This window comes from Strongylocentrotus purpuratus, unplaced genomic scaffold (assembly GCF_000002235.5).
Source record: "Strongylocentrotus purpuratus isolate Spur 01 unplaced genomic scaffold, Spur_5.0 spur5_scaffold_21, whole genome shotgun sequence".
NCBI lineage: Eukaryota > Metazoa > Echinodermata > Echinoidea > Camarodonta > Strongylocentrotidae > Strongylocentrotus > Strongylocentrotus purpuratus.
Genome location: NW_022145607.1, coordinates 30,607,576 through 30,622,723, shown reverse-complemented (window position 1 = coordinate 30,622,723; position 15,148 = coordinate 30,607,576). Strand labels below are relative to the sequence as shown.

The 15,148-nt window shown below is 39.1% G+C and overlaps 3 protein-coding genes across 5 annotated transcripts in view; 1 reads left to right on the top strand and 2 right to left on the bottom strand.

Annotated features, from left to right (window-relative positions):
• LOC583312 (DNA polymerase theta) overlaps nt 1–2,576 on the bottom strand; it is a 33,082-nt gene extending 30,506 nt beyond the window's left edge. The window contains exons 1-2 of the mRNA XM_030994492.1: nt 2,474–2,576; nt 607–1,065 (exon numbers count right to left, since the gene is read on the bottom strand). Of these exons, the coding sequence (XP_030850352.1) occupies nt 607–1,002 (396 nt within the window). The 5' untranslated portion in view covers nt 1,003–1,065; nt 2,474–2,576. The remainder of the gene's footprint in view (nt 1–606; nt 1,066–2,473) is intronic.
• Nucleotides 2,577–4,341: 1,765 nt separating this feature from the next.
• Nucleotides 4,342–11,600, top strand: LOC115928001. Of its 3 annotated transcripts, XM_030994488.1 has the most exons (9): nt 4,342–4,434; nt 5,508–5,686; nt 7,219–7,310; nt 7,845–7,948; nt 8,484–8,528; nt 9,079–9,150; nt 9,793–9,870; nt 10,428–10,463; nt 10,984–11,600. In XM_030994488.1, the coding sequence occupies exons 1-9, from the start codon at nt 4,402–4,404 to the stop codon at nt 11,224–11,226; spliced, it is 882 nt and encodes a 293-aa protein (XP_030850348.1). In that variant the 5' UTR covers nt 4,342–4,401; the 3' UTR covers nt 11,227–11,600. The 3 variants fall into 3 exon arrangements, with proteins under 3 accessions (XP_030850348.1, XP_030850349.1, XP_030850347.1); XM_030994489.1 differs by lacking the exons at nt 4,342–4,434; nt 5,508–5,686 and adding an exon at nt 5,877–5,969 and having other exon boundaries at nt 7,040–7,310; nt 9,079–9,141; XM_030994487.1 differs by lacking the exons at nt 4,342–4,434; nt 5,508–5,686 and adding an exon at nt 5,877–5,969 and having other exon boundaries at nt 7,040–7,310.
• LOC115928000 (putative nuclease HARBI1) lies at nt 11,346–14,337 on the bottom strand. Its single transcript, XM_030994486.1, has 2 exons — nt 13,301–14,337; nt 11,346–12,011 (listed from the first exon to the last, which is right to left on the bottom strand). The coding sequence occupies exons 1-2, from the start codon at nt 14,038–14,040 to the stop codon at nt 11,735–11,737; spliced, it is 1,017 nt and encodes a 338-aa protein (XP_030850346.1). The 5' UTR covers nt 14,041–14,337; the 3' UTR covers nt 11,346–11,734.
• Between the last annotated feature and the right edge of the window lie 811 nt (nt 14,338–15,148).

The window sequence follows — 15,148 nt, the reverse complement described above, 5'->3', positions numbered from 1 at the left end:
CCAGAAGCTTCAAAACGCTGCAGCTCGTATTGTTTCTCTGACCACCAAGCGTACCCACATTTCCCCAGTTTTGCAGTCGCTACACTGGCTCCCAGTAAAAGATCGCATTGTTTTCAAATTTTGTTGCTTACCTTTCATTGCGTTCACGGCTCTGCTCCTCAATACCTTATCTCTCTAATCCAAAACTACACTCCTGCAAGACCTCTACGCTCATCCACTTCCAATTTTCTTGTGACCCCCAAAATTACCAAAACGTGGGGGGAAAGATCATTTGTATACTCTAGTCCTAAATTATGGAATGGCCTTCCTGAAGACATCAAAAAATGTTTATCTTCTGATTCTTTCAAAACTCATCTCAAAACATTCCTTTTCAAGTCTTGATCGTTTTTCCTGTTTACACGCGCCTTGAGCACTCCACAGAGTGGATTTGGCGCGATATAAGTTACATTATTATTATTATTATTATTCAATGCCAGTGCATTTTATCAACCAGAGCTCTCCAAGCTCTGAATAATATATTCAAGAGACATTTAATGATGCAAAAATATTTTAAAAATTCATTAAATTTCTTTCACAACATATCAGGAAGACTGAAAGAAGACTTACACGAGGAGAACGAGCATGGTCTCTTCCTTTTTGCAATCGAGGTGAACGCCTCTTGCTTTGATCACCAATCGCACCTCCAACTTTCCTCTTCTTTGCCAAATCTTCTTCATTCTCCTTCTCTCTTTTCTCTCCCTCTGCTCCACCGTGAACTGGCTTTGGGACCGACACAGGAACAGCTTGTCTTGGAATATGCTGCCCTAATCTTTTCCGACTTCCCCCACTGGCCGATGGGGTGGGTGCTGCGGATGTGGCTCCATGGGAGCCTGTGCTACCTTGGGATATCTTGCCACCATCTTGGGATGGTACCAACTGGGTCTTGCTGCTGGCGGTGGTGAAGGAACTGTCCCGGAGTTTTGACACCTTCTGTTGCTTCCATGTCTGGGTCAGTTTCTTCATTCCACACACACGCACACTAGTAGGTCACAAGATCGAGGAGCCAGGAGTGGAGCTGATCACGATCTAGTGATTGAGAAAAGAAATACCCTAAGAAATTCATGATGGACCCAATTCTTCTTGATTTTTTTTTTTTTTTTCTTTTGGGGGGGGGGGGGGGGCTAATTAAACTAAATATATAACTTAGTAGTGGTACATTTATGAATTCCACAGTTTAAACTGCTAGTGTAGCGTATCAGGCACATAGCCAGGGGGGGGCAGTTGCCCCCCCCCCCCCCAAAAAAAAAATGCCAGGAAAAAAAAAGAGAGAGAGAGAAAGAGAGAAGAGAAAAAAGGAGGACATAGGAAGAAAAAGGAGCAGACGAAGAAACATTTTTGAAAAATTAAGACAAATATTAAGAGTCAAGAACATGAATCGTATTCTTTCTCTAATAATTTAAAGGCAGGCTTTACTACTTCAGCCAGTAGGGATAAGACCACCCAGTGAGCCAGCGAGGTCAATGTGACAGCTGACTACCTCATTAACTCAGCTCTCATTTAACATAAGAAAAAGAGGATCATGGGGACCAACAGGCACCCATTTGGGAAATTTTCTATATAGAGGGATCAAGTAGCTACAAGAAGGACAGTGTGCCTTTAATGAAACGTCAAACCTTCCTTGCTTTACGAGGGAGGGGGGAAACTGAATTCATACAAGGATTAATTAAGAGTCAAGGGTAGGCCTACAAGTACAACGAATCGTCTTCTTTCTCTAATAATTTAATGAAACGTCAAAGCTTCCGCGCCTCGGACACCCCCTTACGGAGCGCGCTTTGTAAATCATTATAATTTGCATAGACTCTAGACTATGCTTTGCATGCTCACTACTGCCCTCCTCAAATAAAAAGAATAAAGCTACGCGCTTGTAGGGTATCTCTATTCTCTACGCCGGAGTTACGGGTCAAAAGTATGGTCACAGTTTTGAAGCGCCAAAAAACTGAGGGGAAAATTTTTCACCAGATTCCAATTCCGTTGCAAAAGTCATTGTCGCTAGTATTACTACAGTAATCCCTCCCCCCCCCCCCCCCCACTTGTGCGAGCCGTAAGTATCGTCTGTGTAGATCTATGGGTACATTACATAGGAACTCTTCCCAAGAATTCCAATACCTGATGGTTATTTCTGTCTAGTAATTCTAGATCTAGTATAAAGTATAACGCAGACGGCCGGAACGCGAACCAGTGCCATGCCAGCACCCCAACACCAGACTGCACACTGCCAGCCGCATCGGCCACCAGCACGGCCAGCCGCCCGCTCCTTTCCCTAGCGGCATTACTATTTCCGGCGTTCTTGAAAGTTGAATTTGAATATTGAAAGCCATATTCTCTTATTATAGTACTGTACAGGTATTCAGATACTAGGTTTAAACAAGAACAGAACTAATGTTATTTGTATTGTAAGACTATGAAGTGGCACATAACAAGGTAAATAACTTACAATTTCATCGTCTTTTGACGGACATCCCGAACTGCCACGGTCACCGGTCACGCTTGTTTATTTTTTGTTGATGAAAATTTAAATGGTCCGCTCCAAATGTTCCGATTTTGACGTAGAGGGCTTTATCGATCTGGGGAGGATTTCACTAACATTGCCGAGCGATTAATCGCCCAACCCATCGTTCGCACTCAACTCATCGCAGCTGCGTTGAGTAGAGTCAGAGGATTTCACTAAACCCGTCGCAGCAGCGATGCATTTTTAATGAGTAAAGTCTTCGTGAACGAGGATGAGGTCAATCGCATCGCTATATACTAGCGTCCTTTTGCCCGCCAGTTTTAACTGCAACAACTTGATACTTCACCAACAAAAGTTGAAAATGGATTCAAGCAACATGCATGATGCCAGTGACGTAAGTTAATTTAGAATTACAAGTTTCGTTGCTATTAGATTGTGGTTTTTCAAAACTATTCATCAACACAGGAGTTTACGATTTTGTTTTTGTTATGGCTCATCGCCAAGTTTTCGTGGTGGGTTTGCTGCGCCTGTGCATAGTCTATGAACGTGCGCGGCGAATACATTGCTATCTACATTAGATGTTAAGATGGCACACACTGTTTCAAAACCCGGTCACCATTTTTGTTGGATATTTGAGTAAAAAATGTAATCAGAATAATACTTTTCAAAGTTCAAGACTCACCGATGTTTCTATCAAAAAGATACAGCCCCTCAAAAACTTAACAATATTCATAGCATTTTTGTCAGAATAGACAAAAAAAAGTGGTTCACGCCAGCCCAAGACAATTAAGTTAAGGTCTAGCCTAACAGTTTAATTAGGTCTAGATCCTAGATCTAGTCTAGGGAATCTATCATTTTTTTTTTGCTCAGCAAGACAACAGCTGCATTCTAAATAGGCCTAGGCTACTAATAATGGCCTAGGCCTAGATCTAGGTATAATGCATATAAGGCCTAGAATCTAGGCGATATGCAAAACGTGGGGGAAGGGTATTTTCAAACTTAAATCGTAGAATGTGATCCTCATTTATTGAGTAGAATTCTAGGCCATGCAAGCCTAAGTTAGGGCTATCACCTTCTCAGGATAAATTAAGAGATCTCTAGATCTAGATCTGGACCCTATAGTATAGGCTAAGGGCACAACCAGCCGAGTAAAAATTATAATTGAATGACACACGCCCTTATTTAGTTATTAAGACTAAAACAACAACAACAACGAGGCAATCTTCCCCCCCCCCCCCCCAGTGACAATGGAAAAGAAAAAAAAATCAATTAGGCCTAGACTCAAGTCTACTCTAGGTCTAGAAATCTACGTCTAGATCTAGACCTAGATCTATCTAGACTCGTCTCTACTACCTCTAGGTCTAGCCTAGCCCTAGGGTCTAGATCTAATAAATAAATAAAAATAGTCTGTGGATTAAGTGGATTGGAACTGGAAATGATGAATTTTCCCACTGATCTATTGTTGTTTTTGTTTTAAATTTCAGAAGAGAGGAAAGCCCTGGGAGGACCATGAGGTGGTGGCCCTCTGCAGCTTCGTGGGCTCACACGCATCCCGTCTTTTTGGGAGTGGCGGGAGGGGAAGTTTGGGCGTGGAGCGCCAAAAGACGGATGCTTGGGAGGAGTGCCGGAGGCACATAGTAGCAGCAGGGGGTCGCCCAGACAGGTCCTGGGGAGGATTTCACTAACATTGCCGAGCGATTAATCGCCCAACCCATCGTTCGCACTCAACTCATCGCAGCTGCGTTGAGTAGAGTCAGAGGATTTCACTAAACCCGTCGCAGCAGCGATGCATTTTTAATGAGTAAAGTCTTCGTGAACGAGGATGAGGTCAATCGCATCGCTATATTACTAGCGTCCTTTTGCCCGCCAGTTTTAACTGCAACAACTTGATACTTCACCAACAAAAGTTGAAAATGGATTCAAGCAACATGCATGATGCCAGTGACGTAAGTTAATTTAGAATTACAAGTTTCGTTGCTATTAGATTGTGGTTTTTCAAAACTATTCATCAACACAGGAGTTTACGATTTTGTTTTTGTTATGGCTCATCGCCAAGTTTTCGTGGTGGGTTTGCTGCGCCTGTGCATAGTCTATGAACGTGCGCGGCGAATACATTGCTATCTACATTAGATGTTAAGATGGCACACACTGTTTCAAAACCCGGTCACCATTTTTGTTGGATATTTGAGTAAAAAATGTAATCAGAATAATACTTTTCAAAGTTCAAGACTCACCGATGTTTCTATCAAAAAGATACAGCCCCTCAAAAACTTAACAATATTCATAGCATTTTTGTCAGAATAGACAAAAAAAAGTGGTTCACGCCAGCCCAAGACAATTAAGTTAAGGTCTAGCCTAACAGTTTAATTAGGTCTAGATCCTAGATCTAGTCTAGGGAATCTATCATTTTTTTTTTGCTCAGCAAGACAACAGCTGCATTCTAAATAGGCCTAGGCTACTAATAATGGCCTAGGCCTAGATCTAGGTATAATGCATATAAGGCCTAGAATCTAGGCGATATGCAAAACGTGGGGGAAGGGTATTTTCAAACTTAAATCGTAGAATGTGATCCTCATTTATTGAGTAGAATTCTAGGCCATGCAAGCCTAAGTTAGGGCTATCACCTTCTCAGGATAAATTAAGAGATCTCTAGATCTAGATCTGGACCCTATAGGCTAAGGGCACAACCAGCCGAGTAAAAATTATAATTGAATGACACACGCCCTTATTTAGTTATTAAGACTAAAACAACAACAACAACGAGGCAATCTTCCCCCCCCCCCCAGTGACAATGGAAAAGAAAAAAAAATCAATTAGGCCTAGACTCAAGTCTACTCTAGGTCTAGAAATCTACGTCTAGATCTAGACCTAGATCTATCTAGACTCGTCTCTAGGTCTAGCCTAGCCCTAGGGTCTAGATCTAATAAATAAATAAAAATAGTCTGTGGATTAAGTGGATTGGAACTGGAAATGATGAATTTTCCCACTGATCTATTGTTGTTTTTGTTTTAAATTTCAGAAGAGAGGAAAGCCCTGGGAGGACCATGAGGTGGTGGCCCTCTGCAGCTTCGTGGGCTCACACGCATCCCGTCTTTTTGGGAGTGGCGGGAGGGGAAGTTTGGGCGTGGAGCGCCAAAAGACGGATGCTTGGGAGGAGTGCCGGAGGCACATAGTAGCAGCAGGGGGTCGCCCAGACAGGTCCTGGGGAGGATTTCACTAACATTGCCGAGCGATTAATCGCCCAACCCATCGTTCGCACTCAACTCATCGCAGCTGCGTTGAGTAGAGTCAGAGGATTTCACTAAACCCGTCGCAGCAGCGATGCATTTTTAATGAGTAAAGTCTTCGTGAACGAGGATGAGGTCAATCGCATCGCTATATTACTAGCGTCCTTTTGCCCGCCAGTTTTAACTGCAACAACTTGATACTTCACCAACAAAAGTTGAAAATGGATTCAAGCAACATGCATGATGCCAGTGACGTAAGTTAATTTAGAATTACAAGTTTCGTTGCTATTAGATTGTGGTTTTTCAAAACTATTCATCAACACAGGAGTTTACGATTTTGTTTTTGTTATGGCTCATCGCCAAGTTTTCGTGGTGGGTTTGCTGCGCCTGTGCATAGTCTATGAACGTGCGCGGCGAATACATTGCTATCTACATTAGATGTTAAGATGGCACACACTGTTTCAAAACCCGGTCACCATTTTTGTTGGATATTTGAGTAAAAAATGTAATCAGAATAATACTTTTCAAAGTTCAAGACTCACCGATGTTTCTATCAAAAAGATACAGCCCCTCAAAAACTTAACAATATTCATAGCATTTTTGTCAGAATAGACAAAAAAAAGTGGTTCACGCCAGCCCAAGACAATTAAGTTAAGGTCTAGCCTAACAGTTTAATTAGGTCTAGATCCTAGATCTAGTCTAGGGAATCTATCATTTTTTTTTTGCTCAGCAAGACAACAGCTGCATTCTAAATAGGCCTAGGCTACTAATAATGGCCTAGGCCTAGATCTAGGTATAATGCATATAAGGCCTAGAATCTAGGCGATATGCAAAACGTGGGGGAAGGGTATTTTCAAACTTAAATCGTAGAATGTGATCCTCATTTATTGAGTAGAATTCTAGGCCATGCAAGCCTAAGTTAGGGCTATCACCTTCTCAGGATAAATTAAGAGATCTCTAGATCTAGATCTGGACCCTATAGGCTAAGGGCACAACCAGCCGAGTAAAAATTATAATTGAATGACACACGCCCTTATTTAGTTATTAAGACTAAAACAACAACAACAACGAGGCAATCTTCCCCCCCCCCCCCCAGTGACAATGGAAAAGAAAAAAAAATCAATTAGGCCTAGACTCAAGTCTACTCTAGGTCTAGAAATCTACGTCTAGATCTAGACCTAGATCTATCTAGACTCTAGGTCTAGCCTAGCCCTAGGGTCTAGATCTAATAAATAAATAAAAATAGTCTGTGGATTAAGTGGATTGGAACTGGAAATGATGAATTTTCCCACTGATCTATTGTTGTTTTTGTTTTAAATTTCAGAAGAGAGGAAAGCCCTGGGAGGACCATGAGGTGGTGGCCCTCTGCAGCTTCGTGGGCTCACACGCATCCCGTCTTTTTGGGAGTGGCGGGAGGGGAAGTTTGGGCGTGGAGCGCCAAAAGACGGATGCTTGGGAGGAGTGCCGGAGGCACATAGTAGCAGCAGGGGGTCGCCCAGACAGGTCCTGGGCGAAGCTGAGGAAAAAATGGCAGGACTTGGCTTCTAAGGCCAAAAAATACTCAACACAAAGGAAGCAGCAAGTGCATGGAACTGGTAGGTTTCTCTTGATTTATTTCACAATATGTACAACACATAGATTTAGTAATTAAAAATTTAGACTAGACCTAATAATAAAATCAGACTGTCTTAAACTTAAGGAGAAAGGCTCTTGTGGGCAAGTGAAAAGAAGTATAAGGAAGTAAGGAAACCACCATGCACTAACTTTTATTAGATTTGTATCATTCTGGGATTTTGTTTTAAAAATAATTATTAAAAAAAAAAAGTACATAATTATTCCTTTTACACTTGAAAAAGGTTAATTGACTGATCCGTGGAATGTCTTCTCATGCAAATCTCAATGTATGTTATATGATCTATGTTAGCAATCAAATTCCTTTAGAATAGTACATGAGAAACACTTCAAGATAGAATTGTCTTCTGTGAATAATTTGTATTTAAAGTTGCCTTCGTGATATTGACTATTGACTTTAAATGCATATTTTACATTGGCATTTTGATAAAATCAGCATTGTATCACATAAACTCTAATTGATATACATGTACATGCATTTCTCTCAACTGTCACAGGTGGAGGAGGCTTTGTGCCGGCCCACAGACTCTACGAGCTGGTGCTGCAGGCACTACCTGATGAGCTCAGGGACGGCATAGCTCCCATTGACATGGCTGAAACTGTAAGTGAATGAGAATCGTCTGTTGAGAGCCAAAAGTACATGCACTAACTACTTTATTGTTTATAGAGTTAATGCCATTCTGGCTCTGAATATATCAAAAAGCTTTCAACTCTTAAATAATACACCTATTTACTTTTATTACAATAGATGTTAATTCAAAATTGAAACAAAGTTCCTGTTATTATGAAAGCATCATATGCTTCATGAATTTGCAGTCTTCCCCCCCCCCCCCAAACAACACCAGTAGTTAAAGTTTGTTAAAACATAATATTCCCAGCTCCTAGCTGTAGTACATTGTTGTAAAAGAATGAATAACAAGAATAACTGCCCATTATATTGAGTGACTTACATGTAGGAATAATCAAAATAAATTGCTACTTGAAACTAACAACTACACTTAAAACTTAAAATGCAAACTTTCAACAGCAAACTGCAACTGACTCCAACAAAGCCCAAGAAGTACATGTGTACCCAATACAAGAGGCCAAAGTGTATAATGCTTCTTAATTCCACGAATGATTTTTCATATTTCTAGGCCCCATCAAGTGGATCACACAAGAACGGTGTAGAAGTTGTTAAGGTAAGATTATTAATAAAAAGAGGGTCTACAAGTACATTAAATGTGCATCTACTCTTGCTGTTAATTTTATGAATTTGATCATAGCAAGGCATAATTTTTTTCTTCTTCAAAATTCCACTTTGAATGCTAATTATGCTAAAGCATATAAAGAGTAAAAGTTTTAAACGATCTTCATAGTTCTGTTGAAGTGTGAGTGTGTCCCAGGGGGGGGGGGGGGGGGGTGTTGTGATGCATCTCCAGAAAATGCAAATATTTTAACCTTTTTTTGGGGGGGGGGAAAGGGTGGAATAGACCTTATCTCTTCTTACTTCATCTTTGGGATGTCAACGTCCTTTAATACAAAGGAAACCTAATTATGGAAGCTGTGGTGTAATTTCATTTTTTTTTTACACATGGGCCTGATGTAAGGATTTTTTCTTTTCTAGAAGGGGGTGGGGTGGATGTGTAGTAAGATGTGCTTAAATGCATAGACTATACCTTTAATATACAAAGTGACTAAAACAATAAACATAATAGAATAACACTATATGGTCTTGCGTTTTCCTTCCAGCAACATGCAGAAGTTTCTGTAGTACCAGCTACTGTGACTTCATCACAAACATCTCAAGAGAATGTAAGGAAGGTAAGATTCAGTTTTCCATGATCAATGTCGCTCTCTCTCTCTCTCTCTCTCTTTTTCTCTCCTTTTCCCCATTCTCTCTCTAGTTCTCCCTCTCATATTATTTTCCCTTCGCTCTCTTTCTCCTATTCTCTATCTTTCTTTCTTTTTCTCTCACTCTCTTCCCTTTACTCTCTTTAGCAATCTCATTTGACTTTATTATTCTGCTGAAAAGAGTTGTACCAAGATGTTAATTATCCTTAAAGTCATACCCCACTCATGTCAGCATTTACGTACTACATGTACATTTTTCATTAATTGTGCATTCTTAACGATTTTCTTTATATAATATAATCATATATATAGATATATATATACACATTTATAACCCTTTTTTATTACTGTTTTGATAAATGTTTTTAGGTTTGAATGCTACCATTTATTAATAGAAAATTTAAATTGATTTTAAATCAGAAAAGTATTGGGAGTAGTTTTTTCCATCATGTGGCCGGGTTTTCTTTAGATTTTGACACCAATTCCCCCCTATAGTCCCTGTAACAAGTGGGGGGGGGGGGGTTGTATGATTACACATCAGGGTTACTATATGTTGGGTAAGGATCATAATGATTGCATAGCATTAATGTGGTCTTGTATGTCTCTCTGCAGCAACACGCTGCACTTTCTATTGAGCGAGTACCAGCAACTGTGACTTCACTACAAGGAGCTATACAGACTGTTAGGAAGGTATAGACTCGGTCCATGAAAGATATCCATCAGTGTTTTCATACATTTCATGAAACTAATCTCCAGTCATTTACCCCTTGACATTGTCTTTTCTAACATCTGTTTCCATTGTTTTAATAAACATATACAAATCTTATTGTTAAAGCCCCTCTAAAGTGTTGGGAGCCCAAAATTAATTTGATGGTAAAATTTCACTTAAACTATTCCCCCACTGGCTAAAAATTTCTGTTGTAAGCAGAAAGACTAAATTTGTATTCTTTCATCAATAACTGACTTCAAACACATATGTTTTAAAAATCCTTGCAAAAATGTGCCTTAAATGACATCCTCTTTCACATTATGATACAATTTTAAGTGAAAATTTGCCAGCCCATTTTTTTAGGGGCTTTAAAACTATTGTTTTCATCATTATTATAATATTTAAATTGAATACATCTACATCAATAGATGCCAATGACTCTGATACATAATCTGTTCAGGCTGTATAACATGAAATGAAATAAAACTTTAAACTTTGATTTTTGAAATGTTCAATCACAGTATTTTTGTTCTAACAGAGGCCTGCCACAAGAATGGACACGGAAACCGAAGATGTAAGTGTAAATTTCAAGTTCATATTTACTTTCACAGAAAATATATGCATGCTAGTAAAATCCGATATATATACAAGTAAATCAGTATAGCTGGTATTCAAGTCTTCAGGGCTAGCACCAAGTCAAAATGAAGAATGAGAAAAGGAGGTTCATCTCAAATCTATATATAGTAGATAGATACATATTTTGGATAAAAATTTGGAACTTAAATGATCGTGTCTACAGGTTAAGGTATTACTTACATGTATAGATTATCAACAAAACAAAGTGATATTAGTAGCAAAGGGTTCATGTAACTTGAAACAAGAGGCAGTCATCATTACTGGAAACGAGGCCACATTCATAACACTGAGCCGCAGTGCACTTTCATATGTCCTCTATTTACATAGAACAATTGTTTTTTACCTCCCCTTATGTACACTTAAATCTTGCTTCTTCAATTTCTTCTATTTTTCCAACAGAAAATCTATAATTTATTAATACCGTTATTAATCTTGTTTATCTTATATCTTAATTTTAGTCTCAGGAATCTCAGCAGGAAGGAAAGAGAAAGAGGAAGAAGGGGAAGAAAGCTGCGAAAAAAGAGACAGATGAGGTCAACTTACTTTCCCTCAACAAAACTATGGCTGCAAACGAGCATAGAAAGGTCGAGGTTCTTGAAGGGATTCTCACTACCCTTCAAGGAATTCATGGGTGCCTGCAGATATTGACTGCCACTCCCCAATCTACAGCTGCAGATATCCAAACGCATGCTGAGCAGTAGACATTATAATTAAAGTGTTCTGTCCTGCTACATTCTGTGTATATTACAGGATGACACAGGCATTAATGTATCACATGCTCAAAGTGTTTATACGAAAGAAATCTGCAAATATATATAAATAAAGAATGTTCAACATTTTGAACCCATTTTATTGTGTGTTTAGTATCTCCTTAATTTGGAATAATACTTAAATCTTAAAACTTAAAATCTCTTATTTTCAAGTTTAATATGGTTTAACATTATATCTTCATAACATGTTCATATTCATTATACAAACATGTATTACCCTTTTTTCATTGAACCTTTGAAGATAATATTTACAGTATATAAAATACAAACAGTTTACATACAAATCCCATTGCCACCTTCAATGTTCAAGTAAATCAAAATAATAATGTACATGGATATGTTCAATATGTAGACTCTGGGTCATATACCATCATCAATAAGCAATGCATTTCTAAGTACTTTAAAAATAGAAAAGCAATGTCTCTGGATATAGCAGATTTCAAGTAAAGCATCTGGCAACCAGTTGGGCTCGTGCTGCATATCCCTCATTGTTGACAGGGCCATCAAAGTCATCAACACCAACATCAGGAAGCTCATGGTCTCGTCCAAGATAGGGTTCTTTCCAGTCCTTTGATAACCGGTACAACACGGTGCACGCAATGATGATCTGGCATGCCTTCTTTGGTTTTACTCTTAGGCCTCTTCTCAGACAAGGGAATTTCTTCTTGATCTGTCCATTAGTCTGTTCAACAACTACTCGTCCTCTCATGTGAGCCCTGTATTGCAAAAATTGAAAAAATAACCAATAATTATATTTGTATATCAGATACACTATAAAATAATTTCCCATAATTGACATAATATTTTTTTTAATAGATTGTTGATATTTATGTGGCAGCACTGCAGGATCTCTTCCATTTGAATTTAATATGCCATAATTTTTCAGAAAACTCTACATTGTAACATATTACATCAATCAAAACAAGTCGTTGATGGAGGACGGCAATGCAACTACATTAATCTATTTTTTTTTAATGAAGAAGATGTACTACATAACACTGCAGTATAGCAGTTGTAATAATTAAGCAGGTCAAGGGTCATATACATGTAATATGAATCACATTGTATAAATCAAAAATAATCTTATACATGAACATAGACCTACAAACATGTATAACATATGGCTGTAGGACAAGCGACCCCTGACAACTCCCCCCCCCCCGCCAATTGCCAGCATGACAATTACCCCCTATAAAATTAAACCCCCCTCCCAAGGACAATTGCCCCCTATAAAATGAAAAAAATCCCCCTACCCAGGAAAATCACTTCCCAAGGACAATACCCCCCCCCCCAGAGGAAAATTACCCCCTATGAAATGAAGAAAAAAAACCCTACCCAGGAAAACCACTTCCCAAGGACAATTACCCCCCCCCCCCCAGAGGAAAATTACCCTCTATGAAATGAAAAAAGAGGACAATTACCCCACAAAAAGTTTGCTTTTATCAAAACGAAATAATCCCTTAAAAAAAGTACCATGGTAACCATGATTTTTTTTTAATGGTTATCATGGTACCAAAACAATGAAATACATGGTGGATGGTAATTTGGTCCAAAAAAAACGTGGTTACCATGGTACTTTTTTGAAGGGATTATCAGGGTAGGCTTCCCCTTTCATGAACAAGGGGGGGGGGGGGTAATTTTTCAGCGAGGGGAATTTGACTTTGTGTTGATTTTCCAGGGGGGGGGGGTGTGGTTTCCTTGATTTGATTTGGTTTCTGCATCTTTTTTTCTTTTTTTTCATCATACATTTTCATGAACATAATATGGTTTGATATACAGATAATAAACGAAATTAAAAAAATATATTGAATGCATTATTAAGTAAATTAGATGCAAGAGGGCTACAGAAATAAGCTAAGTAGCTTGACGGGGGGGGGGGGGGGGGTCCTGGGGATTGTCCAGAGGGTAATAGGGTCTACGGTATATATATGTATTTTTTTTTTTTAATTCCAACGGTTAAAGTATTATGATGTAGACCTAATTCAATTTAGTAAAATAGATTTACCTATTGTAGGTACGTTCAGCATGTGTTTGGGGGTTGCGGAAAGGGGTCATGAGCCATGATCGTTGGGGGTAGCCCGAGTCACCGAGGAGAACTCCCTCCAATTCTCCACGCTGGAAATCCTGCCCAACATAGGAATTCTCCAATACTCTGCAGTCATGGACAGACCCTGGCCAGCGTGCACAGACGTTGATTATGTTGTAATTTGCATCGGTGACAAATTGCACATTGATGCTATGCCACCCCTTCCTATTGACGTACGCATATTCGGTTGTCTTTAGTGGACTGCCGTCAAGCCATACATGAGTACAGTCGATGGCTCCGACGACCATCGGGAAGCCACTCAACTCCAAAAATTCCATTTGCTTCTCACCCGCCGGCCTCCATGTTACTACCTGTTCTTTCAAACTAGCAAGCACCTTTGTCACACGATTAATTATTCTACAAACAGTTGAAATTGAAACACCATGATCTTTGAGTACACTGGAATAAAAATCTGAGGTTGCGTAAAAGTTTAAAGCAACGAAAATTTGCAACCTCGCATCAATAGAATGACTCCTCTGCGTCAACGGCGCAATTCTCTCCTCCAACAAGTCAATAACTCTCATCACACCCTGTCGCGTAAACCTATAATATTTGTGCATCTTTTTATCGTTTAATGTATCCAATGGATTAGTCCTATCCCTAAAAACACGCTCTCTATTAAGTGCTCTCGCGTTATTGATGTAAAGAAGGCGAGCCATGATTAAAATACCTTGCAAAACATCCGAAATCCTCCATACACCGTACCGGTGTACAAAAACTTATAAAAGTTTTCGCGCCAGTATTTGACCTTGAGACAGGAAGTTACGTTTTTGAACTCATCGCAGCTCTGCGAGCACCCTTTGAGCATCCGCTAAGCTGCGATGAGTTAGCGACGGGTTAACCCGTCGCAGGCGCTTAGTGAAATCCATAAGCAACTCATCGTCCATGTGCGATGGGTTCGGTGAGGTTGCGATGGGTTCAAGCCCCTGCGCAGGGTTAGCGATGCATTGCGCGCGTTAGTGAAATCCTCCCCTGGGCCCCGTCTTACAAAGAGTTACGATCGATACAAATCAATCGTAAGTCCTCCAATCAATCGCAAGTTTGCAGTCTCCTATCTCTTATGTACATAGTTACGATTGATATCAATCGCAAATAACTTACGATTGATATCAACTCTTTGTAAGACGGGGCCCTGGGATCCTTTTCAGTCTTTTCGGAGAACTGAAGAAGACCAATCTAATTTATTTGAAATTTTAGTATTGGAATATAATTCACTAAAAATATCGTTAACTTCTGTATTGTATATTTAAATACATATTTTTGTTAAAGGGAGGAATTTTTCTTTTTATTTAGTCAAAGCATAACGTTACGTATCAAGAAGTTCATAAAAAGACAAGCCCTTTGCCCACATTATGAATATATTTTTGGAATAAATATTGGGACATGATTATAACTCAATCATATAACTTACCATTCCTATGTGCGCTGTGTATATTTTTTGGAACCAGCATTCACCTCCTCTTACTCTAATATTTTTTCTTCATACACAACACTTGCGAGAAAAGCTATAGGTCAGTCTTGTTTTTCTCTCATACCCCTCTCTGATAAACCATCAAGAGAAATCATAAATCATTATAGAACAACTATTAAGCATATCTATAATAATCACATTTTTGTTCCGTGTATTTCAGCAGGTTGAAACTTCATATTGCCGTTTCATAGTTCTTTTCTTTTGATTTTTTCTCTCACTTAATTGTGTATATATACTTTGAGGGATATCAAATCATTAGTGTTCTTTCCTGTGTTTTTCTGTTTAACTATTAAACA

Coding starts and splice junctions, on each gene's coding strand:
- LOC115928001 (XM_030994488.1), top strand. CDS start 4,402: ATGGATTCAAGCAACATGCATGATGCCAGTGAC. Junction 4,435..5,507: donor ACATGCATGATGCCAGTGAC/GTAAGTTAATTT, acceptor TTTAAATTTCAG/AAGAGAGGAAAGCCCTGGGA. Junction 10,464..10,983: donor TGGACACGGAAACCGAAGAT/GTAAGTGTAAAT, acceptor TCTTAATTTTAG/TCTCAGGAATCTCAGCAGGA.
- LOC115928000 (XM_030994486.1), bottom strand. CDS start 14,040: ATGGCTCGCCTTCTTTACATCAATAACGCGAGAGCACTTAATAGAGAG. Junction 12,012..13,300: donor GCTGAACGTACCTACAATAG/GTAAATCTATTT, acceptor TTTGCAATACAG/GGCTCACATGAGAGGACGAG.